This window comes from Channa argus, chromosome 16, assembly GCF_033026475.1.
Source record: "Channa argus isolate prfri chromosome 16, Channa argus male v1.0, whole genome shotgun sequence".
Lineage (NCBI taxonomy): Eukaryota > Metazoa > Chordata > Actinopteri > Anabantiformes > Channidae > Channa > Channa argus.
The window spans coordinates 17,993,487-18,018,640 of record NC_090212.1 but is presented as its reverse complement, the minus strand read 5'-3'; the positions used below and the strand labels follow the sequence as shown (position 1 = coordinate 18,018,640).

General features: G+C 40.6%; 3 protein-coding genes across 11 annotated transcripts in view; 1 reads left to right on the top strand and 2 right to left on the bottom strand.

The window, feature by feature from the left end:
* Window positions 1-1,680: 1,680 nt before the first annotated feature.
* Window positions 1,681-15,966, bottom strand: dcaf5 (ddb1 and cul4 associated factor 5). Its single transcript, XM_067479237.1, has 9 exons — window positions 15,415-15,966; window positions 13,879-14,022; window positions 13,178-13,214; window positions 12,922-13,061; window positions 11,883-12,012; window positions 10,415-10,628; window positions 5,517-5,583; window positions 4,430-4,557; window positions 1,681-3,715 (listed from the first exon to the last, which is right to left on the bottom strand). Exons 1-9 carry the CDS (start codon window positions 15,620-15,622, stop codon window positions 2,390-2,392), a joined length of 2,394 nt encoding a protein of 797 aa, XP_067335338.1. The 5' UTR covers window positions 15,623-15,966; the 3' UTR covers window positions 1,681-2,389.
* A 2,052-nt stretch (window positions 15,967-18,018) lies between these two features.
* Window positions 18,019-25,049, top strand: LOC137101193 (tubulin-specific chaperone A-like). 3 transcript variants are annotated; one of them, XR_010911001.1, is made up of 5 exons: window positions 18,030-18,238; window positions 19,182-19,287; window positions 20,688-20,774; window positions 24,643-24,802; window positions 24,910-25,049. XR_010911001.1 is itself a non-coding variant. In XM_067479267.1 (4 exons), the coding sequence occupies exons 1-4, from the start codon at window positions 18,186-18,188 to the stop codon at window positions 21,504-21,506; spliced, it is 363 nt and encodes a 120-aa protein (XP_067335368.1). In that variant the 5' UTR covers window positions 18,019-18,185; the 3' UTR covers window positions 21,507-23,130. The 3 variants fall into 3 exon arrangements, 2 of the variants coding, with proteins under 2 accessions (XP_067335368.1, XP_067335369.1); XM_067479267.1 differs by lacking the exons at window positions 24,643-24,802; window positions 24,910-25,049 and adding an exon at window positions 21,390-23,130 and having other exon boundaries at window positions 18,019-18,238; XM_067479268.1 differs by lacking the exons at window positions 24,643-24,802; window positions 24,910-25,049 and adding an exon at window positions 21,426-23,130 and having other exon boundaries at window positions 18,067-18,238.
* pacs2 (phosphofurin acidic cluster sorting protein 2) overlaps window positions 23,647-25,154 on the bottom strand; it is a 49,901-nt gene continuing 48,393 nt past the window's right edge. For 5 of the 7 annotated variants that reach the window (XM_067479221.1, XM_067479224.1, XM_067479223.1 and 2 more), the window contains 3 exons: window positions 24,880-25,100; window positions 24,537-24,650; window positions 23,647-24,074 (listed from right to left, as the gene is read on the bottom strand). In XM_067479221.1, the coding sequence (XP_067335322.1) occupies window positions 23,950-24,074; window positions 24,537-24,650; window positions 24,880-25,100 (460 nt within the window). In that variant the 3' untranslated portion in view covers window positions 23,647-23,949. Of the gene's footprint in view, window positions 24,075-24,536; window positions 24,651-24,866; window positions 25,101-25,154 lie in introns of those variants that run through there. The other 2 variants (XM_067479227.1, XM_067479228.1) reach the window with 2 other exon arrangements.

The window sequence follows — 25,154 nt, the reverse complement described above, 5'->3', positions numbered from 1 at the left end:
TAACTATAAAAGTAGACACATGGTTTCAAGAAATGAGCAATATTTACAGAACTATGATTGATAATTGAGGCTGATCTGATCAGAATCTCCTGATAGAAGAGCGAAGGGTTCACTGGGACATACGAGTCTATAATGTACATCCCTGTTTAACATTAGAATTTTGTGTGTGTGAGACGCCCTACAGCACCTGGGAAAATGATCTCCACAGCTACTTAACACAGAAAACATAACATAGCTAAACTCAAAACAAAACTACTTTTCCATAGAAACTACTTGAGTTGAAAACCACTAAATTAAATGCCTTTAGAAACACTGGAAATGATAAAACCTAGACAGAAACCAAACAATTGCACCACAAGGTCCACTGACAATTACTTGAACAAGGTGTCGCAAAGGATTTATTTATAACTGTTGCCTCACAATTCCTATATTTTATATAGACATAAAGAAACAGAGACACACAGTATCTGTTTAAATTATTATTAGCGTCACACGTGGAAGTAGGTGCGAGCTATGACATCAGCAGGAACCAATTCTTGAAGGTTGGCGTGAGAAATCTGAAATCAGGTGATGCTCTGCGACACGTGGATTATGTGAGAGGCGACAGAGGGACAGACAAAGGCCTCCTCCCAGTTTGACTGTGGACATTTCAAAAAAATTCTTCCATCCATTGTATTTTGGAGTTGTACTTTATGTTTGTTAAATTAAAGGAAGTCACACTAGATTCTAGCTGCATTTGGCCCACACTCAGCAAGGGAAATCCCACAGGGACTGAACAGCATGCAGAGGAAATCTCAAAGTTGTCAGACAGGGACCACATGGAAACACATTGTTATGCATCAGGTAGATGTCAGTTCTCTAGCATCGCTAACTGCTTACAGCAAATGACACAACAGGATGCAGGAGGTAAACTCACAAAGTAACTTGTTCAGTCTGAGAGCTGGCTCTATGTAAAACATTACTCCTGAAGGTGAGAATGTGCACGGCCTTACGTGCACCCGTGCCCTAGACTAACTACAACCTTTTGAGTAGCCAGAGTTAAAAATAAGGTATGAGTGCAATGCAAACATATATAGAAAGAAAGAAAAAAAAAAAAGCTTTCACAAATGGATCCCAGACTTAATGAATTTAGAATTGTTGGTTAAAAGTAGAGATAAATTTGAGCTATTTCACTATAAAATTTAACTGAATACTACATTGTCAAATTCAGCTGTGTTTCCATGTCAAGAATGAACTTTCAACCATTAGCCAACAGCAAACAGGTTTTCAGAGTGGCAACAACGACAGTAACCTACAACGACAATACATGACAATTAAGAAAGACCACATGGAATCAATGTGAACCTTGTGGTTCAGCTTTTAGATAAATTTGTATTAGTGTTATTTTGGGTTAAGCTGCGAAAAAAACATCTTTAACTATCATCATAAGCCTAATTGTTAAAGCAATCAATAAAATATTCTACTGTGGCTGATGCTGGCTGGTCGGGGTCAGGTCCAGCTGAACAGGCTTCACACTTTGTTCACAGGAGAGTTGAGGCTGTGTTACCATGACAACTGGGTCTAATATTTTGTAGTAGCAATTCAAATCTCCAATTACATTTCTTCTTTTCCACTGCATCAAACATTTCAAACAAATAGTGTTGTGAATCAACAAAGTCATGGGAGGAATTTGTGGCTCTGTCACTGGAGAACAAATTATTCTTTAATTGCAAGAAAAACAACACCGAGCTGGCTTCCAATGATACCCAGAGGCTGGATAATGACACAAAACACAATTGGTAGAGACACTGAAAGCATCATTTCAATGCACAGCTTAAACAAATGGTGCTCCTTAGGATTTCCATGGAGAGTCAATTCTTCAGGCACCCCAAACCAGTCTCAGCTGAGAACAAGCTCAATCAGATTTGCGATCAGTGTGAAATTGTGGAAATTAAAATGCTGCAAAGCTTTTGTCCTGCATAAGCCTTTTTTTTTTTTTTTTTGTTAAGGCTGGAGAAGCTCCAAATCCTGGGTGGAGGGTTTTGCTGCAACCACTGCCAGAAAGAAACACTGACATAACATCAAAATAAATGTGTAGCCTTTGCCTTTCACTTAAAATTGTTATCAACAATACTGAGCTTATCTTTTAATTCTCCCAAAATGGTATCTATCCTGTGTTTTGACCTAAAGAATGATGATAAGGTCCAAATAATTTGTTCTAAAACAAAACTTAACCACACTTATTTTTTAGTTGCTTAATGCCTTCTGCTCTTGAGATACATGAGTCCATGTGTGACACAACTGCAAGATGTGAAAGGAAAAAGCAGAGCTGTAAAAACCCATAGAAAACCCACTTCCAAAATTAAGTCTGTTAATAAATGATTTCTTTATAGAATGAAATGATGTGTCACTATGTTTTTAACTTCTTTTCTAAGGGTGAGGAGCCAGACTTTCTCTCTTCTGATCCCACATAAGTCCTTTTCAGAGTGCTCTGTGCTGGGCCTTTTTCTCTCTGTGGCCTGGTGTCTTCAGGTGCAACACGACTCTCCTCCTCCGATTCTGATGAGACACGGAGGTTGTCACTACCATGAGGAGCCACAGTCCAGTGCTGGCCATTCACTCCTGGGCTACATCGGCTTTGGGAGTTACTGTCTGCAGCGACTACACTGCTACATGGCTCTCCACTGTCAGGTCTGTCCAAAGCCAGCTCTGTAGCAGCCCTCCCTGCAGTCCTAGGGCCATCCAGAGATTGTGGAGATGCACCTTGATTTCTTTCCATCTCAGTCCTGTCACTCCCTTCCTCATTGCCTTGGCTCTCGGGTGACATTACTGGGCTCGTGCACACAAAGTCAGAAGGGCTCAGACATTTCTCCTCCTCCGTGGCTCTAAGAGTGTGGGGCTTGATTTGCTGAGAGTTTTGTTCCTGACCTGATGAGGAGGAAGAGAGGTCATCGATTGAAATAGATGGATAATTGCAAGAGTCGATGGCGGAAAACAGGGCCTGCACAGATTCAGGTCGATCTCCAGCTCTGGAGACCATATGCATGCGTCGTCGCCTCATCACATTGCGACGCCTGACTGCGCTTCGTCTCTCCTCATCGTCGCTGCTGGAGCTGGAAGTAGATGTGGAGGAGCTGGAGGCCTCAGCAGGAAGTGAAGGGGAGGATGTGGGGCTGGACAGAGTGGAGTTGTCCCTGGGGCTCGGGGAGCGAGGCCGGGGCATAGGGTCAAGCCAAAACTCGCTTGAGTCAGAGTCCTCGTTCACCAGAAAGCCAGACTGATGTTCCTGATGTCTGCTACGTCTCCTCAGTTGCTCTTCTCCCTCTGCTGCAGTTTGCTCTTCCCCTCCTAAAGCATCTGGTCCGGCCAGAGAGGAAGAGGATGAGTTTTCTGAGTCACTCAAGTGACCAGCGGTAGAGGCAGCGGTTGGGGCTGTTGTTGTGGTCCGCGTGGAGCGACGTCCATGGGCGTGGAGCTGCATGATGGCCTCTTCACTAAGGTCACTGTCAGAATCGGAGCTCCAGCCCTCGATCTCTCTACGCACCAGTGAGTCAAAGAAAGCCATCATCCGGGGGTCTTCCTGGATGGATTGGCTGACATAATCGTGGGACAGGCCACTGCCGCTGTTGAGCACCAGGCTGATGTACTCCTCATGAGTGTAGAGGCTGCGTGATTTATCCTCTACACGGCCCTCGAGATCACCAAGACTGTCAGGCTGCTGGTAGGGACTCCACACCTGGAATGGATAGAGAAGCAATGGGAGGAATGTTGAAAAAGGGGGGTGAGGGGGGAGGGATACAAGAAAAAGGATGGAAATGGGAGGTGATGGAAATAAACAACAAAAGGAAGATTTAATGACAATGGAAAGTCATTAATAATAAGCAAAGAGAGAGAAGAAAAAAAAATCTGTTATTAATAAGTGTTTTAAATACAAAAAACAGGAACAGCTTTATCTACTAAAGCGTGTTCTACAGTAAAGTTTCAACAACACTGCTGATTTACAGGTACTTTTATTAGACTCAAAGTCTTGAAAGTCTGGCAGTTAGACCACAGTCCTGCTCTGGTTTTAGAACTGTATCTGTGGAACCACTTCTTGCTTCCCATGACCTAGTTTTTGAACACTGCCCACCATCATCTGTTTCAGATGACAGTCAATGATAGGGGAAATCCATCTTTTTTCATTTCACACTTCACAGAGGGAAGTCCGAGCTCAGTCAGTAATTGTGTGGTGTCATTGGAGATCAATGTCTCACTTAAGGGCACGTCTACTGCCTGAATGACTGACGACAAAGACACTCAACTGCTGGGTAGAGCACTGACAGAACAATTTCTCCAACCAGTACATCATCCGGATGAGCCATAGAAAGATTTCTGTGGCTCACTATTAGGCCTTAAAGCGTTCTCTCAACCATCTTTCTTAGGAATACGGCCTAAATGTTCCTTTACTGACCTTGATGACCTTTTCCACACCGGAGGAGCAGATCATGTAGGTGTGAGGGTTAAAGCGGACCTGGTTCACTATAGAGCGGTGACCCTTTAGGACCATGAAAGCCCCGTTCACTACACGCCCAGGCCCTCCTTGAAGGCAAAAACACAATATGGGTTTGTTAATGTAATACTGGCAGACAGAACACAGAAAAGTCAGAGCCACAGAGATGGAAACCCACAAACACAGCTACAATCATTTGCACAGAAAACAGACAGTGAAATACAACAGCACCAATGATAATATGCTGTTAGCCTGACACAGTGCACATATTTTCAGCGTGAGTAACTCCAGGGAAAATGAAATCAGTGAATGTGTCAGGTGGTGCCACAGCGCTACAAATGACCACATTCTTGGATTGCAGCATTTTGGGGATTTTTTCCCCCTAGAGTAATCAGATTTAAAGCATGTTCAAAGTAAGACTATGTGGAGCAGTTTAGCGTTTACTCTTATTTAATAGTTGGTTTTGCCAGGTGGGAAGAAAATTGTTCATTTAAAATAACAAAAAATAAATTAAAAAAACAAACCAAAAAAAAACATGTTGAACTTTATCTAAGAAGTGTTAGCAGCAGATAATATAAAGACACAGATATTATTTCAGGATATGGAATAGTTACTCATTCCCTGAAAATTCTATAATCCAAGTGAAATGAGGGCAAACCACAGTCTGGGCTGAAGCTGTTGTGGTCATGAATGTGTGTAAAACCTACAGCGCCTGGATTGAGTTTGTTTAGCTTACCCTGATGCCAGTGAAATCTTTAGCCTTGGAATAGAGGTCAACCATATCTGTGTCCTATAAACAAGCTCCTTTTAAGTCGTGGTATGTCTGTTTTTAAACTTGTGTGAACTTAAGCAGAATTAAATGTTCCACTATTGTACAGAGTAGAGAGAAGGAAGTTATGTAGCTCACTTGGGGAACCAGATGATTAAATCATTCTACGTCTTTTGTCACACGAAGATGCAAATATCACGGTGAATCGTGGCCTAGGAATGAACATGCATCCATATGAATACGTAGCCAGTGCAGACAGATATAGATTCAATAACTCACCTGCTTCTGGATCCTTAGGGATTTTCCACATGTAGAGGTTGAAGTCGTCTGACCCAGACAAGATATACTGCAGGGGAAAACAGACCAATGTTAGGGAGGATTGAGCCTGCTCCAATTCATATTGCAAAACATTCCAACGGACCTCAGGGGAAAGGAAGTCTTTATACACAGATACAGTGAATGTTGTGTAGTTTTCAGGGAGGAACTGAGACAGACTCTGGGTGGTTTGGAGGTGCTTCCAGATGACCACTACAGCTAATGTGATCAGGGAGACAAGTAGGAGGATACTTGGTGTGTCATCGGCAAAGAGGAAAGTGGACAAGGAGGAAGATGAAACGAGGAAGTTCAGGAGTGTATACAGAGAAAGAGGTTAGCTAAGAAGAAGTGGGACACAGAGGACTGAAGAGAGCAGACAGGAGTACAGGGAGATGCAGTGTGAGGTGAAGGTTGAGGTGGCAAAAGGCCAAACAGATACCATATGAGGACATGTATGTTAGGCTGGACACTAAAGAGGGAGATGTGGATTTGTACAGGGTGGCCAGACAAAGAGATAGAGATGGGGATGTGTATTGACAGGTGCCAGGAGTGTGATGGGAAGATGGAAGGAGAACTTTGAAGAGTTGATGAATGAAGAAAATGAAAGAGAACGAAGAGTAGAAGAGGTGACTGGTGTGGAGCAGGAAGTAGCAAAGATTAGTAAGAGTGAAGTGAGGAGGACGTTGAAGAGGATGAAGAGAGGAAAGGCAGTTGGTCCTGATGACATACCTGTGGAAGTGACTAGGAGAGGTGACGGTAGAGTTTCTGACTAGTTTGTTTAACAAGATGTGCAGAGCTGTGGCAACTACAGACGAATAAAGCTGATGAGCCAAACAATGAAGTTGTGGGAAAGAGTAGTGGAAGCTCGGATAAGGGCAGAGGTGAACATTTGTGAGCAGCAATATGGTTTCATGCCTAGAAAGAGTTCAACAGATGCAGTATTTGCTTTGAGGATGCTGATGGAGAAGTTCAGAGAAGGTCAGAGGGAGTTGCATTGTGTCTTCGTAGATTTAGAGAAAGTGTATGACAGGGTGCCGAGAGAGGAGCTGTGGTATTGTATGAGGACGTCTGGAGCGGCAGAGAAGTATGTTAGAGTGGTGAAGGACATGTGTGAGAGCTGTAAGACTGTGGTGAGGTCTGCTGTAGATGTGACAGAGAAGTTCAAGGTGGAGGTGGGTCTGCAACAAGGATCAGCTCTGAGCCCCTTCTTGTTTGCTCTATGGCACTGAGGAAGAGACAGGAGGCAGAGCTGGAATTAGCAGAGCTTAAGATGTTGAGGTTCTCTTTGGGAGTGACAAGGATGGACAGGATCAGGAATGAGGACATGAGAGGGACAGCTCATGTTAGATGTTTCGGAGATATAGTCAGAGAGGCCAGATTGAGGTGGTTTGGACATTCAGAGGAAAGACTGTGAATATATTGGTAGAAGAATGCTGAGGTTGGAGCTGCCAGGCAGGAGGTCTAGAGGAAGAACAAAGAGGAGATTTATGGATGTAGTGAGAGAGGACAGGAAGTTAGTGTGAGAGAAGAGGATGCAGAGGACAGGGTTAGATGGAGGCAAATGATTCGCTTTGGCGACTCCTGAGGGGGAACAGCCCAAAGGAAAAGAAGAAGAAAGTGTCTACAGTGGAAGAGACAAACCCTGGGGGGTCAAATTATTGCACAAAACTACAAGATCTTAAGCTGGTGCTGTGTCTCATAATGTGCGATCAAACGGGCTTTTGACATGACGTGACAGTGTGACCCAAACAGAGCCCCTGCTTCCCATCTCAATCGTAATTAGGTTTTGTTAACAGATGGTTCCACTTAAACAAGTCGCTTAAGGTAAGACTTTACAGAGAGCGAGGGGATGTTCTTCATTATTTCACATACGTTTTAAAGCAATAGGTTAGAAAAAACACAGCACACAGCTTCTGAGCTATAAGCTTCATCCTAATGTGGCTCTGTTGACCCCTGATTGACATTGATGAGCAAAGTACATGACAAAAATGATAAGTACCTAATTTATGTAACAGGACCCTCTGTGCTCACACATTACACACTGATCACATCACAGAACCTAGTGCAACACTGAGCCTGAACACTGTTAAAGTTTAGGGGGACATTAGGGGCTCTGTCCTGAATTTAGAGTTTAATTAACAATCTCTTATATTTTTAAGAGATGGTTTTTAGCCCCCCTATTTAAAGTGAAAGAGGGGGCCACAACTTTAAAACCACCTCTTCTTATATTGCGCTCTAGTACGACTAACCACTATGAGCTCAATAACAAGCACATACTACAATTATCCCCGTTCTAACATGTTCAACTTAAAAACTGAGAAATTATAAAGTTTTAAAACTAAAATTCATGGCAGAGCTGCTGTATTCAACTGCATTCGATTGTACAGGTAAATTGGCCAGTGAGTGTATATTGTAAGAACAACAACATTATATACGAACGATGTGGCTCTATTATTTCTGTCTTATTAATGAGTCTTAAGTCAGTTAAGATGCTACCGTTTTACATCAAACAATAATGTCTAGATGCAGACATTTAGAGATCCAGAGTGCTAAGTAAGATATCATATTTGTTCACAACACAATGCCTTTGCCTTTCAAGATTTTACATTATAATAATAATTGTGCATTATCATTTGTTATGTTTATGAAGTGGCCTCCACATATGGGATTTCATGAGAGACATTACAGTTTTTGACAATTACACTAATACAAATCTATCTGATTAAATTAATAGTATATGCTGCTTATAAATACTTCTTTCCAGTCCAGCTCACGGAGCTATTGTTTCTCTCCCCTCCTCACTTCTTCAACTTTTTCCAGCACGCTTTCATTCACTTTGAAAGGCAGTCTGTGAAGCCTAATTTTACATCTGGAGGCACATTTGTGGTAAATTCTTCCCATAATTTTTTTCAGCATCGTCTTGTATCACTTGCTTTTTGACATTCTGCCAAGCTGTGGAATTTTTCTACGCACTTTTATCTGCCAAAAATTTAAACAAATGTTTTAAATTTCACTGTGTAAATATTCTGCTGGTCTTATATTTTAAAGAACTGGTTGAGAACGTCATGCCTCTCTGCCAACGTGCCTTTTCTTTATTCCTTTGTGAAAAACAGAAATCCCTAAGTCTTTATCTAAAACCCACCCTACATAAAATGCTCTGCGGTGATAAAAAAAACAAACAAAAAAACACATTACTCTCTTACTCTACTCATCTGGGTAACTGAAGGGCGCTGAACACCTGTTTGCAGCACCCCAGGTTCCCAGAGGACATGTCAAGTAGGAATGTTGCACCCGTAACACCCTCACTTCTTTCCTTTCCATCAAATTCATCTGATAACTTCACATTCTGCACCTCTGCTTTCACACCATCCTGAGAAAACCCTCTAATAGGTGTGGTTGTGGGTCTGTATGAGAGGGTTTGTGAGAACAGTAGTGAGACCATGTGAAATCATCCTGTCAAACCTCTGTCATGTCACATAATATGCTTTCTCTGGCCACATCTTTTTATTTCTTATGAACAGTTCTCTATTACTAAAACTGACACCCTCCATGTATTCTGTGAAATAACTGGAAGCAAGAAATCAAAAGAATCAGAATCAAGAAGAGTCACAAACTTCAGCCAGCTGCTCAATGTCCATATTGTGTAGTATGTCAAGGTAGTAAGAGTGGGTGGTGTGTTTAAGATGACAGCAAAATTGATATAGGTAGTGATATTATTCTTTTTTTTTTTTTCAAAAAGAGATTTCTGGAAAATCCATATGTCCTGGCTATTGTTCAAACGACTGGCAATTTAAAGTAGTTGCTGCAAAAACTGTATGTGATAAAAGTGTCCCGATAACTGAGTCATGATCTGATTCAGCCAAACAGACTACAGGAAACGCCAGCACAGAATAGAAAAGACATGACATAATCTCAGGTTGACTACTTTCCATCATGTATATTATACTTGACTCTTTCTTAGACAAATGAATTCCCGAGACTTTCAAAGTCATCAATTTAAGCCTTTTAAAATGCTTTAAAATAGAGTTCTCTGGCACAGATGAACGAGCTAAAAATAGCCTTTGGAATCACATCACATTAAAGTGAGTTGATGTCATCCATTGTGGGTTTAAATCTTTTTAAGGGATTATTGCTTACATAAACAACAATACCAATCTTGTCCTAAGTGCCTCAGTGGACAAGAGGCTACTGGAGGCACATAAACAGATTCAATACAGCAACCTTGCACAGTCCCGACTTGATTGTGTAACCTCTAAACCACCTCCTTTGCTCATGTAGGAGGATCATTTTTAAGCCTTCACGAGCGCTACTGACACCCCAGGATAATGTTAACATAATAAACATGGCTGAGGGGTGAGGTCATGTCTGAAGAGGACCAACGGGAGAACCACTGGCAGAATACAGTGGCTTCTGGTGTTCCTCCAACACCCAAAAGTCACAATTTCACATAAGGAATTAATTTATCCTGCTATTTTTAACATCTCTATTGATCCCACATGTTCCCAATATTCTTCTTAACTCTCATTTTAAATGGCTGCAAAGTCACATAAAACAATATCTCCACTGTTTAAAATCAATATTCTGTATCTGCTTGGTCAATCAAAAGCACTGTTTTTATGGCTGCACATGCACATGGAAAACTGTAGACACCTTGTATATTGTTTCACACATATTGAGGACTCTCTGTATTTGGAATGCAGAAATAAAAAAAAATAAAATAAAAAATTAAAATGCATATCGACATTTTGTTTAATTGTATAAAACTCCATATTTTATAAGTTTGTTACAACTTTGGTAACAAACGTTTTTTTTTAAATGTACCATCTACTGGCAACAGTGGTGAGTATCCTTTAATGACCAACCTGATCTTTGTCTCCAGCGAAGCAGCAGCTTTTCATGGTGCAGGAGTTGAAATAACCCTGGTTGTCGAACTGGAAGCTGGGCAGGCGGGAATGCAGCTCGTAAAGGACGGGCGGCAGGCGGCGACGCAGTGCCAGTAGCTGCGTGCCGGTGCTGTTGAAGCGAACACTCATGGCGCTCTGCAGGGACATGCTGCCTCCATAGCGGAGCAACGAGCTACGGGCAGAAAAGGGAAAACCGTGGTAGTTAAGACTTGCACAAATTCACACCTTCTAATCAGAAAAGAAGGTGTGAACGGAATTTGGTTGTGATGTGCACTAACTGGTGCATGTGGTATTCTATCAATCGATCTGTTTGTGAACACAATGACAATAATACTATTTATTCATGGAAATATTATATTATGTTTAGATGCTATTTTCAATATTCTATATTCATTTGAAGCTTTGGGTCAGTTAGTATAGTGAAGAACCCGGGAGGGCTAGGGTTCAATTCCCCGACGGGGAGCGTTATTTAGTGGGGGCCTGGTGGCGGAGCAGGGGTCGACTTACACAACGCGTTCCGCTGTGATCTTTTGTTCGCTTTGTTAGTTGAACAAGAAAGTTTCTATGACTCTATTACGTCATTGAAAGACAAAGAATGATATGGTAGATTTAATGTTTCCAAATGTTCCTTGAGAAAAGCTACAGTGGAATGTTTTCTTAGAGGATTCAAACTGACAACATGCTAGTGAACTGTTGAAACCAGAGGACTGTGTTGTACGGACGGTATCATGCTTCTTTTAAACCTGCACCAACCTGACTAAGTATAAACACACAGCCGTGTGCAGAATTTAGTGTTTTCACTGAGACATTGTACAGGTTTAAACATTTAGGTGTTTCACGCAGTTGGCCGAGGACCAGTGGCGATGAACTCAACAGTAGGACAACAGCACCATCTGGTGGACACCGTGAGGACAATAACTTTTGTTCATAAAGTGAATAGAATAAGAACTGTTTTTGTTGTTGTTGTTGTTGACACTCCAGCAACTGCTAAACGAAAACTAAACATTTTTGAAATCACAGGAGCTTCCCTCAGTTCTCTATAACAAAATATATAGAGAGCACATGCACATCCTGCACCCCCCCCACTGTTTTCTTTTAAGAGACAATACATCTGTGTAGATTTTTATCTTTTATATTCTCTATGTTGCTTGAATATTACTAAAATTTACTGTTGTTTAAGGACAGCTATAAATAAAGTCTGCCATATATAAAATTTGATAAAATCAATAAATATGCCAACATAAATATTTTCTGCTTACTTTCGAATTTCTACACTGTGGGTACATAGGTTCACAGTTATTACATCAGTTGCGTTTCTCAATTATTACTTTGAATAATGCCTGAGGTTTCCCTTATTGGTGTTGTCATCATCCAATAGTTTTGTTAAACTGGGTCAAGAAATGAAAGGCAAACACAAGTATTTTACCTGCGTGGTTTGCGAATGTCCCACAATCCAACTCCCTCCTTAGAGTTGGCTGTGGCGAGCAGCCTGGGCTCCACAGGGTTGAACATCACACTGTGGAAGGCTGAGGGGTAGCTGGCCAGGCAGAACGGCTCTAGAAAAAGAGGTGAAGAAGAAACAGTCAAAAATCAACTGTGAGACTTTAATGTGACGGGGGTTTTTACACGCCTTTTGTTCAGATTGATTAAAACACACATTTCATGAAGTATTGTTGAATTTTCATACACCAGCAGAGGACTTTCAACTAAGCAGCCCACTTCCACACATTACTGTCACATGTCATTCATTAATTCAACCAAACATTTCTCATCCACATATGTATTTGGTTATTTTATCACTTATATTTTTACTTACAGTAAAACCCCATTTATACATAACCAGACAGCTCAACCCACTGAGGAGTGCTTGCATTTGTAACTTTCTCCATTTCAAACTAGGCCTCCAGTACCAAAAACAGACCGACATAAAAGGCCTGCTGGCAGAAGTGGGAGACTGCTTACTGTTAAACGTATTATTAAGCCATCGTAGTCACAAGGATTGCTTTTAAAATAGAAGGATGTTTATCTCAGGCAAGATGATCCACTGCATTTTTAAAGTTATCAACAAGTCTCCCCAAGCACAAATTTCACTCACTTCAAATCCTGTAACTATGCATGAACAGCTTGAAATCATGAAGAGAACGCAAGGGCCAACATGCTTTAATTTTGAATATTTACATAATCATAGTCGAGCTTAATTCTTAGTTTATGAAGCTAATTTCATAAATTCATAAATCTTAATCCACTGTAGCCTTTGACTGTCTTGCAGTATCTCACGTACTCTGAAACAATATCATCAGTGTTTGTAAATTCACTGACTTTTCATTTGGAAAGTACTTTGGTCCTACACTTGCTACAGCCCTAAGTATAAATATCAAACCTGCCATAACCAGACAGTGCTGGATGAGTTTATTATTGTCACCAAACAGTGAGCTTTACAGAACCATACAGGCATCTCCGATTACCTCCATGCGGCGGCTCACGAGTGTCCCAGATCAGAACACGACCGTCATCAGATGAGCTGGCGAATACGTTGTCATTGACCGGACTGACAGACAGGCTGTACACGGCATCAATATGCAGGAACACGTTCAGGGTTTCCCTTCTGTAAGGGAAACAATCAATGCAATGTTAACTTCATCTTTGTGTGTGCAAAGGCAAATAAAACTGCCACATAGACTAATCACTGGTCAGCCCAGAAAAAATGTTGTATTTACCCACCTCTCCACATCATGAAGAATCACCTGTTCATCATTTCCTATAAAACAGCAAACAGACATGTGTTGGAGTGAAGTGGCACATGTTCGTGTAGGAAAACGCTCCATCCTAATCTTCAATTCAAATGCTGAGGTGAAAAACCAGCTAATTTTTCAGATGTGTGGTTTATTAATTATTTATCAATGAATAACTAAACATACACTACAATAAACTCAGTACTTGAGTAAAAGTGCAATTATTGGCCTAAAAATTTCCTACAAGTAGCAAAGTAAGAGTACTCCACAAAAAAAAACATGTGTTTTGAACAGCACTGATTATGGTAATTAGTGCAAAGCATGTACAGTAATAATTCAAAAATAATGCTCAATGCTCACTGTTGGTAAAGGTTGAGCTGATTTGAACCACTTCATGTGCTGAAAGGTGGTTAACCCATAATTAGACATTGCAATATATTCATGTATACCCCTTTATACATTTATTTAGTAAAGTTTGCATCTTGTGGTTGCTTTTTTTTTTTTTTTTGCCACCCATCAAAGAGCTTCCTTATAAAATTTGATTTCTGATAACATTAAGCTTTTCTCTTCGAAATTGGGAAATGTAATGCAACTGTAGCTGCATTTGTAGGTGAAGGACTTGGAATAGGAAGATGTATTCTTGTTGTGACTGAGCCAGCAAAGATCAGATCGAGTCTTTCTTGTTCTCACCACCAGAGAAGACCTTTTTGTTGGTACTGTCAAAAGCAAGGCAGAAGATGTTGGACAGGTGCTCCCCCTTCAGCTTCACAGGCTTGGACCGAGCATGGATGGCTTTCTCCATGTGCCAGAGAAGCACCCGGCGGTCATCTCCTCCTGTAAATATGATAAATGAACTGATATAAGAAAACTTACAAAAAACTGAGAATGATTCCCAAACTTTTTGACTTTGAAGTGAAGTATTGTGTTCTGTAATACATGGTTTCTTTCCAATAACCTTTGAAGCACGAAGTGGTAAAACCCTACAATAATAGAAAACACACACCCCCAGAACTTTGGAGTTTGAACAAATTATCAACCAACTGAAAATTAATTAGCAACTATCTGGACAGTGTGTGCTATATTAAGGGATATTTATGATATTGGGTTATAGTAATACAGAAATATACTTATTGATTTCAAATAAAACAAAACAAAAAACCCAGTGTGGTGTATTTAGAGCAACACTATAAGGCCATTGTCATGCTTAACTAGAGTTAATAATTTCAGTTCTATGCAAATGTAAATGTGCCACTGGGCAAATTACATATTCACTGTTTTGTTGGACAAAGTGCAAAGAGGCAACTGCTGCAGCAAACATTCAAAGAAATCAACCTTTCATTAAAGGTTAAAGCCATTTCCATTTATGTTTCATCCTAACAAAAGAGAAAAATAATCAAGCAAAGTGGCTATGGCATGTGTAGGATGCTTTGACCTCCCTGCTAAGTCAGTACTTAATAACACACCTGTAGGCAGGGGTGCTCTTTAAAATGCTATTTGTGGCCAGCAAAGAGGGATATAATATAGATAGATCTAGATATAGATAGATATTTAGATGGTTCTGCACTCATAGTTTAAGATCTAACTATAGATGTTCAAGTCGAGGGACTGTGACGGATCCAGCTTGAGTTATTCTGAGTAGTTCATGGTGGATTTTGTGGTTCACTGAAAACTATTTGCATCCAGAATTTGCTAATACATTGTGGTATCCCATCTTTCCTTTATCCATGCAACGTAGTGTGATCATACCATACATCCAAAAACAAAACCAGAAGTTCCAATATAAGATAACATAAAACACATGTCTGTCTGCAGGCGTTTTGTTTAGTTAGTTACTCATATTTATCAGCTTAAGAAAACTGCGACTCTGTTTTGCAAAGTAAACATTCACAGAAGACCTAAAATGGCAAGCCCCAGGCTGCAACTCTAGGCCAGGTAGTGTTTTTACTCTGGTCTGAGCAGAAACAGATTGAAGATCTCTGGAGGAACCCCGTGAATAGAAGCGAAAATAGTGGCCACGGTGTTCTTCTTTCGGCCTGACATAAGGGACTGGTTCGGGGTGCTCAGCCTTCTGAGCTGCTGGTTTGACGTTCGTTAGCCTAGCAAGACATGCTAGCTTGCCTTAGCATCAGCTAGCCAGGAGGGTTTCAGCTGACTGGCTGGCAGCTAGCGTTAGCATGCTAACATCCAAACTGTGTAAGCTAGGGGAAGGTGGATTGCTCAACTTACCGGACACCAGCCATTCTCCGCCGTTGTTGGAGAACTCGATGGCGTTGACACAGCCGAAATGTCCGAGCATATCCTTCTTGTAGAGGCTGGTGCAGCCGGCCAGCCTGCGCCTCTGGAATTCCTCCTTCATGAGCGGCTCCCCTGTCAGCTCTCTGCGGGACAGAAAGCCCAGCGAGGAGCGCATACCGCAGCCCTTCAGCTCCTTCATTTTCACCGTGCGAAAGAAAATCTAAATACGTGCCTGCGCTGCGTTTGTTATCAACACTGCAGCCTCGACATTTGCTGCTGTTGTGTGTCTGTAGCACCGGGCTGGTCCTACTCTGTTGGGTCTACATTATGGAGGATACCCCGCTGCCTGCCCGCTGATGTCGACGTCGTTTTGTGCCTCCACTTTCGTCTCGCAGGTCCCAGGAGCGGGTTCCTGCTCTGGCGGAGAACTACAGCTTACTCTCTCTCTGTGTGTGTGTGTGAGTGTGTGTGCGCGCGCGCGCGTGTCAGTCAGCATCACCACACACTCAGCACTACAGTAACCAACTAAGTAACTAAGTACATTTACTCAAGTGTTTTGCGTAGACCGCTACTTTACTTATGTTTGCTACTTAGTGGATTATCTACTGTGAATACTTCAGCATAATAATAATATGCTTCAGAATTCACAGTATATATTTTTCTAATCTATTAATATTATTATTTGTTTTATTTTTATTATTATTATGACTTCCGCACGTTTAACGTTCAACTTGTAAAGGACATTAATGTATGCGGTTTTCTAAATATCTTTTATACTTTTTAAGATGTTATACATTTTTACTTTTAAAACGTATTACTTTGATGACACCGTCGCTGACATCACATATTGTCTTTAAAGTTTTTGCTCTTAAAGGTTTTAGCATAACTAGCTTCAACGTTTGCCCAGAGCAGTATATAAGGAAGCGACAGTTTGTTTCAGCTCTTTCAGCAAAAACTGTTAAGCTTTTTTTTCAGCTTCCTTGGAAAATCCTTTCAGCGCTGATATTTACAGTGCATTTTCTTTTTTTTTGGCTTGATAATCTACTCCATCATATCGATTTATCTGACGGCAACTTGTCATCCCTGACTTCCAGTGCTGGAAGCTTGTTGGGAGACGTTTGGGGAAAAATACCAAACCGCAGTTTGGGATGAGACTTCAAAGTGTTGGAAATTAAATTCTGTCCAATAGTGGTGTGGTCTATAGTTCCTGTATTGCTGTTGGAAACACTAATTGTAGATGTAGAAATAAAACATTATACTAGTGATTTGGTGCGTGATTTGTATAACCACACAGAAACTAGATATCCGGGATACATTCAGATTTTTACGGACGGGTCAAAAGATCCAGTAAAAGGTGTAACTAGAGCTGCAGTCAAAGTCCCATCTCAAGGAGTACATATCGCCAGAAGGACATCAAACTCTCTGAATGTGCACACAGTTGAGCTATATGCCATTGTGGTAGCCCTTGACTGGCTGCAGCAAACAAGACCCAACCTGGTTATGAAATGCACTGAATCTGTCTCTGCTCTGTCCAGTATTAGATCAGGTACATCAAGGTGCCGGCAAGACTTATTGATGGAAGCATTGAGGATACACTCTGCTGTAGTAAGACATGCGTCCCTGCCCACATAGGCATTGTAGGGAAAAAGACAGTTGATAGGTTGGCAAATCAAGCTGTTAAACAGATAAATGTAGGTCAATATTACACTTTCAAAGATGGAAGGAAAACAACATTTCATGGGAAGAAATTAACAAAGAGTGGCAGCAGTACTGGCATCAGGAAACGAAGGGTAGACAATTGTACTCCATCCAGAACAAGTTTTAGGTCCACAAGGAGCATGGGAGGAAATAGAAAGGATGAGGTGGCAATGACCAGGATACGAATAGGCCAGTTATATATGTAATACTCTTCACTTAATAGGGAAACATCAGACTGGACTTTGTGAAGAGAGAGAGAGACGGTGGAGCATATGTTAAAGTGTAGGAAGTACATAGCTGAGAGAGAGGACACGATGGATGAGTGGAGATAACAAGGAAATATATAAGGTTATAGTATTACGTAATCGTATCACGTAATACTATTCCCTTATATATATTTATAAATTGAATACTGCACCTCTACATTGATTATTTAGCTCCAGTATGTCCTTTAACCCCGCATTCAACACTCGTTGAACTCGTTGACACTCTCCCTCTCTCTCTCTCTCTCTCTCTCTCTCTCTCTCTCTCTCTCTCTCTCTCTCTCTCTCTCTCTCTCTCTCTCTCTCTCTCTCTCTCTATCTATATATATATATATATATATATATATATATATATATATATATATATATATATATATATATATATCCAGAATATATAAGGGTACAGTATATGTAGGGAAAGGGGCGGCTGTAGCCCACGAACCACAGCCCGGTAAACCATGGTTCGGTCCAAGCCCGGTCGAAATTGGGGAGGGTTGCGTCAGGAAGGGCATCCGGTGTAAAAACTGCCAACTCAACATGCGGACAGTGATCCGCTTTGGCGTGAAGTCACTGGATAAAGGACAATTGGACAAAAAATGAAATATAAATTAGTATTTGTAGGGGGAGGATAAAACCAGAAGATGGCAGCAAGGCAACACATGAGATGCGGCTGCTAAAAACCCCGAAGAAGATCAAGATCAGTAATAGTAGTAGAAGAAGAGGCAGCGGCGACGAACTCTCCCCGACTTTCACTGGTTCACCGTTGTTTTAAAAGTGTCAAACATCACATAGCTTACGACCATGGCTGATCCTAGGATACGGCAAATTAAGATTAAAACAGGAATCGTTAAAAGGTAAAACTGTGTTTGCGTTTCATGTATAGCTACGTTTGGCTTCTTAAGCCGTCTAGTACAATAATGCAAGATCCCCAACAGTAGAAATAACGTTGCAATATAATAAAAGTTCATATTGAGCCGACAGCTACTGTTGCTTGAACGATGCTAGCTGCCTGTTAGCTTGATGGGTAACACAACGCTAAGAAGCGCTTGCCTTCTTGGCTAGTATTGTTGCCGAAACTGTCGAGTATATTAATGAGAAACATTAACGTCCTAGAAAGATTAACATTCATTCTTTCATATAGCTTTTCATGGTACTTGGTAGGTAGGTTGCTCCAAGCATCTGACATATCTTTTTAAAAAGCATTTTCAACTAATGCCTGAAGATAAAGTCTTATCCAAGTCTATATAAAGTCTACATACAAGATAAAGTCTTTGATATAGATGAAGAAACGTTATTTTTAATACTGTAAAAACTTTTTTTAAATGGCAGATAAAGTTTGCTGGTACATTAAAGGGGGGGGGGGGGGGGTACTACATGTCACTTGCTCTTGATCAAGATGTACAACCATGACACGAACCTTTAATCAAGGCTTTTGCTTTAAACGTACAAACTCATTGCTTTCTGTTTCTTCATAATCTTGTTTCCCCTCTATCCAGTGTTTCACCTAAGCCCACCATCCCTCCTTTAAATCTTATTTTCCCCTTTTCTCCTTCTCCCTTTTTATATAATGGAGTTCTCAGATGATCTCACTGTGTCCCCTTAGTCAGAGAAACGTTGCAGAGAATGAAGATAGATACCATTGTAAAGAAAAGGTGACCATCACAGCCCCCCTTTTTGTGGTTTGCCCTGTATTATCAGTCTGAGAAACCTGTGCATTTACGTCATGTTTGATGGCACGACACCGTGTGACTGCCTGTAAGGATGAACTGTGTATTCCTCTCTTCCTGTTCTCTACAGGCTGGTGAAAGAGGAGTTTGCATACAAAACTGAAGCAAAGCAGCAGGAGGAGAAGGTTCAGCGCCTGAAAGCAGAGGCAGGGGATGATTATGTCATCAGGAAACAGGTATGAGTTCTATGAGCCAACCAGGGTTTCCTTTTTTTTTGGCTTTGACGTTTGCCTTTTATGTTTTGCCTTGAGTTTACCTTTTAAGTTTATTAACTAGTTGTCAAGGAAACGATGTATACCAATGGTTTTGTTACAAGAGCGACAGTAACTGGAGCAAAGGAACTGACTACAAGATCGTCGAGACCGCAACAAGGCTGTGGAGGCACGTGGTTTCTAACAGTGTTCTGTGGATTTAACCAGACTTTGAGAAATGTGTTCTGTGGCATTAGGAATCACTTTGAGAAACTTGTTTGATGGAGTTGTTTCGTGAATGTGTTTGTGGAATTGTAGAATACAAAAAAACGTTCAATGATCTGGGGGTTGAATAATTGTTGGACCATTAAATACGAGTAAAATCACCTCTACATGAGTCTTTCACTTCCTGGATATTGTATAACAAATGTGTCTTACTTTAAATTCCCATAGTAAGCAAACAGTTTTTACCCTCATTGTTAGGTAGTGAATTGTATCTCGATGACTTGAGTAGCCTCTTGTTCATGTGAGCTCAGTCCATGACGATGAGGAAGAATTATAGTTTTGAGAGGAGGATCATTAGTGATTTTGTAATTTGCTTGATGCAGATGTAATCATGTTACTTTAGAGGAGTTTGATAAGTACTGACACATGCTGGTAATTTGGTGTCCTTAACAGATCACTGGCCCATATCCTGCACTGTTTTCTCTGTGTGCTTGCCCCCACCCATCGTGTGCACTAGAAAAAAACAATGTCGGGTTTGAAACTTTGTGTGACACCTTGTTGATGTATTAATGCCATCTTAAAGCTCTTTAACGGTTTGTGAAAAGTGTCTGCAACGTTTTTAACTTTTTAAAGGGTCATCAGTGGACGTACACAAACTTCATTGTACAATTTAGTGGATGGACTCTACTGACTTTGTCCTCATGAGGTGGAAATTTGGGATTTTGGGTGAGATGTATTTACAATGTTTGTCATAAACTGTGAGGATGAAGTGTAATGACGTCAAATCTGTCAAATATTTTGAATTATGACTAAATTTCAGGTCTATCATCCTCAGTTGTACGTTGTTTACTACTAATTAGCCTATTAATACACCTACTAATCTAAGTGTGCAGTCGCAGCGAGGTGGTCCCCTGCTGCCAAACTCTCTGCCCGATCGATAACTCAATAACATTTTTCATACTGCCGGATTGTTAGATGTCAACCACAGCAATGTGTATGTGGGACACACATCACGTCATTGTCAGCAACAAGGCTACAGTGAAATGCTGTAAATGAACATGCACGTTAGCTGAGGGGATTGTTATACTGTCTACAGTGGTTTGGAATTCTGATGTAATGAAGGTGGTGATGACACTGATGTGGTTTCTGTGTGGTTTCAGATGGAAGTGTTGCAGGAGTCCAGAATGATGATCCCAGACTGCCATCGCCGTCTGGCTGTAGCACACGCAGATTTGTCTCAGTTACTTGTAAGTTACACATGGAAGCACCATCAAGATCATTCCTCTCACAACACGACAGTAAACCACTAATTTCTCTGGTTTCCTTTTCATATGGCCAGATGTCTAAAACATCTGCTTATTGCCATGGATTTGTGGTTTCTGTGAACTAAATATTAAAATATGTTCAGGTCTGTACAAGCACAGAGGGCACTAATCCCATTAAGACATATGATGAGAAGCAAACAAGTATGCATGTCTCAATACAGAGAAACTGTCAGGCAGCTGTCACATTAGAGCCGGACGCTAGAATTAGCAACATGTCCCCTTGTCGTCATTCATCCACACCCTACTTCTCTTACTTTAGACAGAGGTGCATATGGAGACGCTCATCAGTACCACAGGAACTTTCACACTTGATTAAAGGACACAAGCACCACACAGTCACATTATCCTGCAATTCAACCTTTAACTGCTACATTTAGATCCCAGTATCATGATTAGACATGACTAGAATGTGACCTCAGAGAATTAATGTTATGACAATGAACTGACAGCAAAACCGGTTGGTTTAACTTTTTTATATTTGAAAAATGTTTCTGGATTTCTTCTTAACTAGGCAGCTTTAATACTTTATTTCAGCAGTATGTTGTGTGTTTGCAATTGTTTGTGTCTCTCCAGGAAACGGAAGAGGAATTGGCCGACTCAGAGGAGTACAAAGAAGCTAGAAACGTATTGGACTCAGCCAAGCTCGAAGGATGATTTCTGATCTTTCCGTTTTTATTGTGAGATTCACTCACTTAAACCTTCGTTCCTTTCGTCAGGCCTTGTTTGGAGCCGTGGAGGAAAACTGAACCCTTTCAGTCTGTCTCTGTTCGCGATGTAATGTTCCAAGATTCAACTTAGGAAAAGACCGTTGGGATTTCATTTTGCTAAATCGCCTCCACACCAACGATGTAACACAATTGTTCAGTAAGCTAAATGTCATAGTAACTCACACATGGAAAGAAGAGTACATTTTAGTTTTATTACTCCCAGCATTTGGGATTACAGTGGTAGTCTTTAGAGGAACATTTTTAACGAGCTTTTCCTGACACAACATAAAAACCAGAACATCTTTTATACAGAAAAAACAAATGTAAGCTCAACATGAAGGGGCTGTAGTGTACATTTAATCAATTCAAACCTGACTGTCATTTTCCCTCCCTTTTCATAAGCAGGCTCGACTGCAATTGGTATAAAAAACAAAATCGAAATCGATGCACTGTGTTGAGATGTTTTTGTCGTCGTCAGACTGGAATCAGCACCATGTTAGCCAGGGATATTAATTCACATCGATTTGTCAAAACTAAGCAATTTAGGCACTTATTAAGAAGTTGGCAAAAGTTATGATGAAATTGCTATTGACAGAAATTTTAGCAAAATACGGTTTAGTTCAATGCTTCACGGCCAACTAAAGATTGAGCAGACTCTACTGACGGAACATTTTTGAAATGTTAGCATCACGTATATTCTAGGCTAGCCTCACAGATTAATAAACTGAAATCTACGTAGTTCAATGAAGCTTCACACTAAGCGTAAAGTGAAATTAGACAGCACTGAGAAAGTACAGATACTTGGTTTGTTTTGCATATCAACCATATGCAATGTCACCACTGTTGTGCTGTTGCTGAAACATTGAAAAGTGCTTTACATTAAGGTACCTTCAATACATTCACTTCTACTTTATGAAGGCTTCTATAACACCACACAGGTATGAGTGAGCTGCAGCTGATGAGTGTTTCCTTTGGCAAAAGTAACAATTGCTTTTTGTTTTTTGTTTTTATTTTAATAGCAAAACATGGAGTGTGGGGCTTGAGGAAGAAGAGTTTACTTTGCTCATTTTGGGTAGCGATACAGTGGACATTTAGCTAGGAAACAGCTGGGCTGGCTCGGGTTTCATTTGAATTGCAAAAGAGAAATAAGAGCTAATGTGTTTAAATAGTGAGCAATTTAGATGCGGGCTGACAGATGTTGGTACTTTTGATCAGAGCCAGGTTAGCTTAGCTTAGCATAAAGACTTAAAAGGTGGGGAACTGCTAGCATAGCTCTGTCTGAAAGTGAAAAAAATATTTCTTGTGATCTATATCCAAGACAGAGTGTAAAACACATCAAGCTGTGATTATTTCAAATTTATGTGCCAGACTATTTCTAGCTAAACCACAGCAGAACAACATGTGTTTTAATGAAGCTGTTTCCCCCACTTTTCACTCTTGAGGCTAAGCTAAGCTAGCTGTAGCTCATATTTACCATACAGACATGAGAGTGGTGTGTAGCCTTTTAGCTAGCTTAGCCTTAGCAAAAAAGCAAATAAGTGCATTTTTGAAAAGGAAAAAAAAAAACATTATATATTCTCTTATGTTTGCACAGCCATCAGAAAATTCGTTCATTTTGTGCTATTAATCATTTACAAAATGCAGGTTACTTATTGACATTTTAGGTCACATTTTGAAGCAGAACTCTTCAAACTTCAGGCCAGTTTACCAGGAGGAGGACGAACAGAAGAGTTTACGTTGCGTGAAAACCACAACTGAGAGCAGTGTGTAATCTTCTAACAGTGCCAGGTTATTATTCAGGATCGCATTCACACAGTATCTAGTTTATTGCACATTAATTGGGTGCAGAAGTCCAAAGGTCTTTTTTTTTTTTTCCCTCCTTCAGTCTGGATGAATGGACAATCCAAAATGTCGTCTTCATGGTTGGAAAGACTGATGACTATCATCTCTTCCACTTTATTAAAAGGCAGCTGCTCTTGTTTTTTTTTTAAATTTTAATTAATTGTGCTGGGCAAGTGCTCAAAACCAACTTTACCAAATAAAAAAACTGGTGCACTATGTTAAAAGTTAAATGTCATTTCTAAATCTTGTGTTGTTTTTTTTTTTTTTTTGAATTCTATAAAACATCAGCAGGATTTTTCTTTTAAAAAGCAGAGTAAAGAAATATTGCCTTGGTAGCTTTGCCTTAAGACATTTGAACATAAATATAAAAAAAAAATAAAAAAAAAAACAAACAAAAATGCAAAAGATTAAATAATGGACCAAATGCAAAAGTGGAAAGCAGGAGCTTAAATTAAGACAGCAGAAAAAAAAAAGATGATATAAGGACGGGGGTTAGGAGCGGTTGGCATGAAAGAGATTGGAGAAAAGGGAGAGCTGTCCACAGTCTCTTAGGTGAGGTAAGGGGCTTTAGAGTGTCCAAAGATCCCGATAGGGAAATGTTTGACGTGGGAGGACCACTGTGCTGCCAGCTGAAAAAACTTGACATCATTCCACTCGACGCCATCAATCAGCACTGCAGGAGGGGGAGCCACAAAACACACACTGTTGTAATGAATGACACTTTATCGTGAACAAACGAATGCATCTTTCGTATGAGTATTCATGTGAACCTGCAGATATATACAGTATGTGTATGATTTACTTGATCTGCCTTTGCCCTCGTATTATTTCCTATTAGGAAAGTTTTGTTCTGCATTTTTTTTAATAAACAGTCAGGAGTCATATTTAATTTGAAATGGAATTACAGAGATCCCACTTATCCGTTCAAATCAACCCAGTAATGTTTGCTCACTCGGAAAAAATAGCAGAGGCCTCCTAAGCTTGATTCTGTGTAGGGGACAGCTAAGTCTTTATGTTTTAATTGTCTTTAACTACAACAAAACAGATCACTAAGACATCCACGATCTCTCTAAAGACACCTATAAACAGTCGTGCTGGAGGATGCACTGGGGCAGGAGATCTGTGCATGGATTACCTCTCAGCATGGTCTGCTGGTGCTTGGCAGTGCAGATGAGCCGGCTGATGCCTTCGATCACTTGACTCTTCGACTCCACCTCCTTGTCTTTGCTCTTTTTTGGCAGGAACATGACTGGCAGAATGAAACAACAGAGGCACAAGTTGTGACAAAATGAGAGCTACACACTCTTTTTGCACCCTGAGGTGCTGTCATCTGACCTCAACTCCAACGTTCACTTACAAGAGGAATTTATTTCCCTTTTATCTTCATTTATCCACTGATCAGTAAGTAATACATGGTGTCATAATCGAAAAAAACAAAAACAAAATGATGCATGTGCACGTCCACCTGATCAGCACACCTTTCTTATTCTTCTCCTTGGTCACCACAGTCATGGACATGGTGGGCTGCAGACTCAGCTCTGCACCCCCCAGTGGCAGCCGGCTGACCTGCAGCGATCGGAAATTGCACTTCAGTGTGTTTTTGGAGGAGGAGTCCCGCTTCTCCACATCTTTCTTCTTTTCTGTTGGAGCCACCCAATAGTCCACCTGAAGTCCCATAAGCTCTGCCTGGCCACCAGAACTACAGAAAACAAAACAGCAAAGTGAATACTTTGTACCTAAAATCTAAAATGTA

What these genes read in the sequence shown, in the direction of transcription:
- dcaf5 (XM_067479237.1), bottom strand. Translation starts at nt 15,622, where the DNA reads ATGAAGGAGCTGAAGGGCTGCGGTATGCGCTCCTCGCTGGGCTTTCTG. An exon ending in GACATTCGCAAACCACGCAG is followed by an intron (nt 10,629 to 11,882) that starts GTAAAATACTTG and finishes TTCTGCCCGTAG; the next exon opens with CTCGTTGCTCCGCTATGGAG. An exon ending in CCCTAAGGATCCAGAAGCAG is followed by an intron (nt 4,558 to 5,516) that starts GTGAGTTATTGA and finishes TTTGCCTTCAAG; the next exon opens with GAGGGCCTGGGCGTGTAGTG.
- LOC137101193 (XM_067479267.1), top strand. Translation starts at nt 18,186, where the DNA reads ATGGCTGATCCTAGGATACGGCAAATTAAGATTAAAACAGGAATCGTT. An exon ending in AAAACAGGAATCGTTAAAAG is followed by an intron (nt 18,239 to 19,181) that starts GTAAAACTGTGT and finishes TGTTCTCTACAG; the next exon opens with GCTGGTGAAAGAGGAGTTTG. An exon ending in ATTATGTCATCAGGAAACAG is followed by an intron (nt 19,288 to 20,687) that starts GTATGAGTTCTA and finishes GTGTGGTTTCAG; the next exon opens with ATGGAAGTGTTGCAGGAGTC.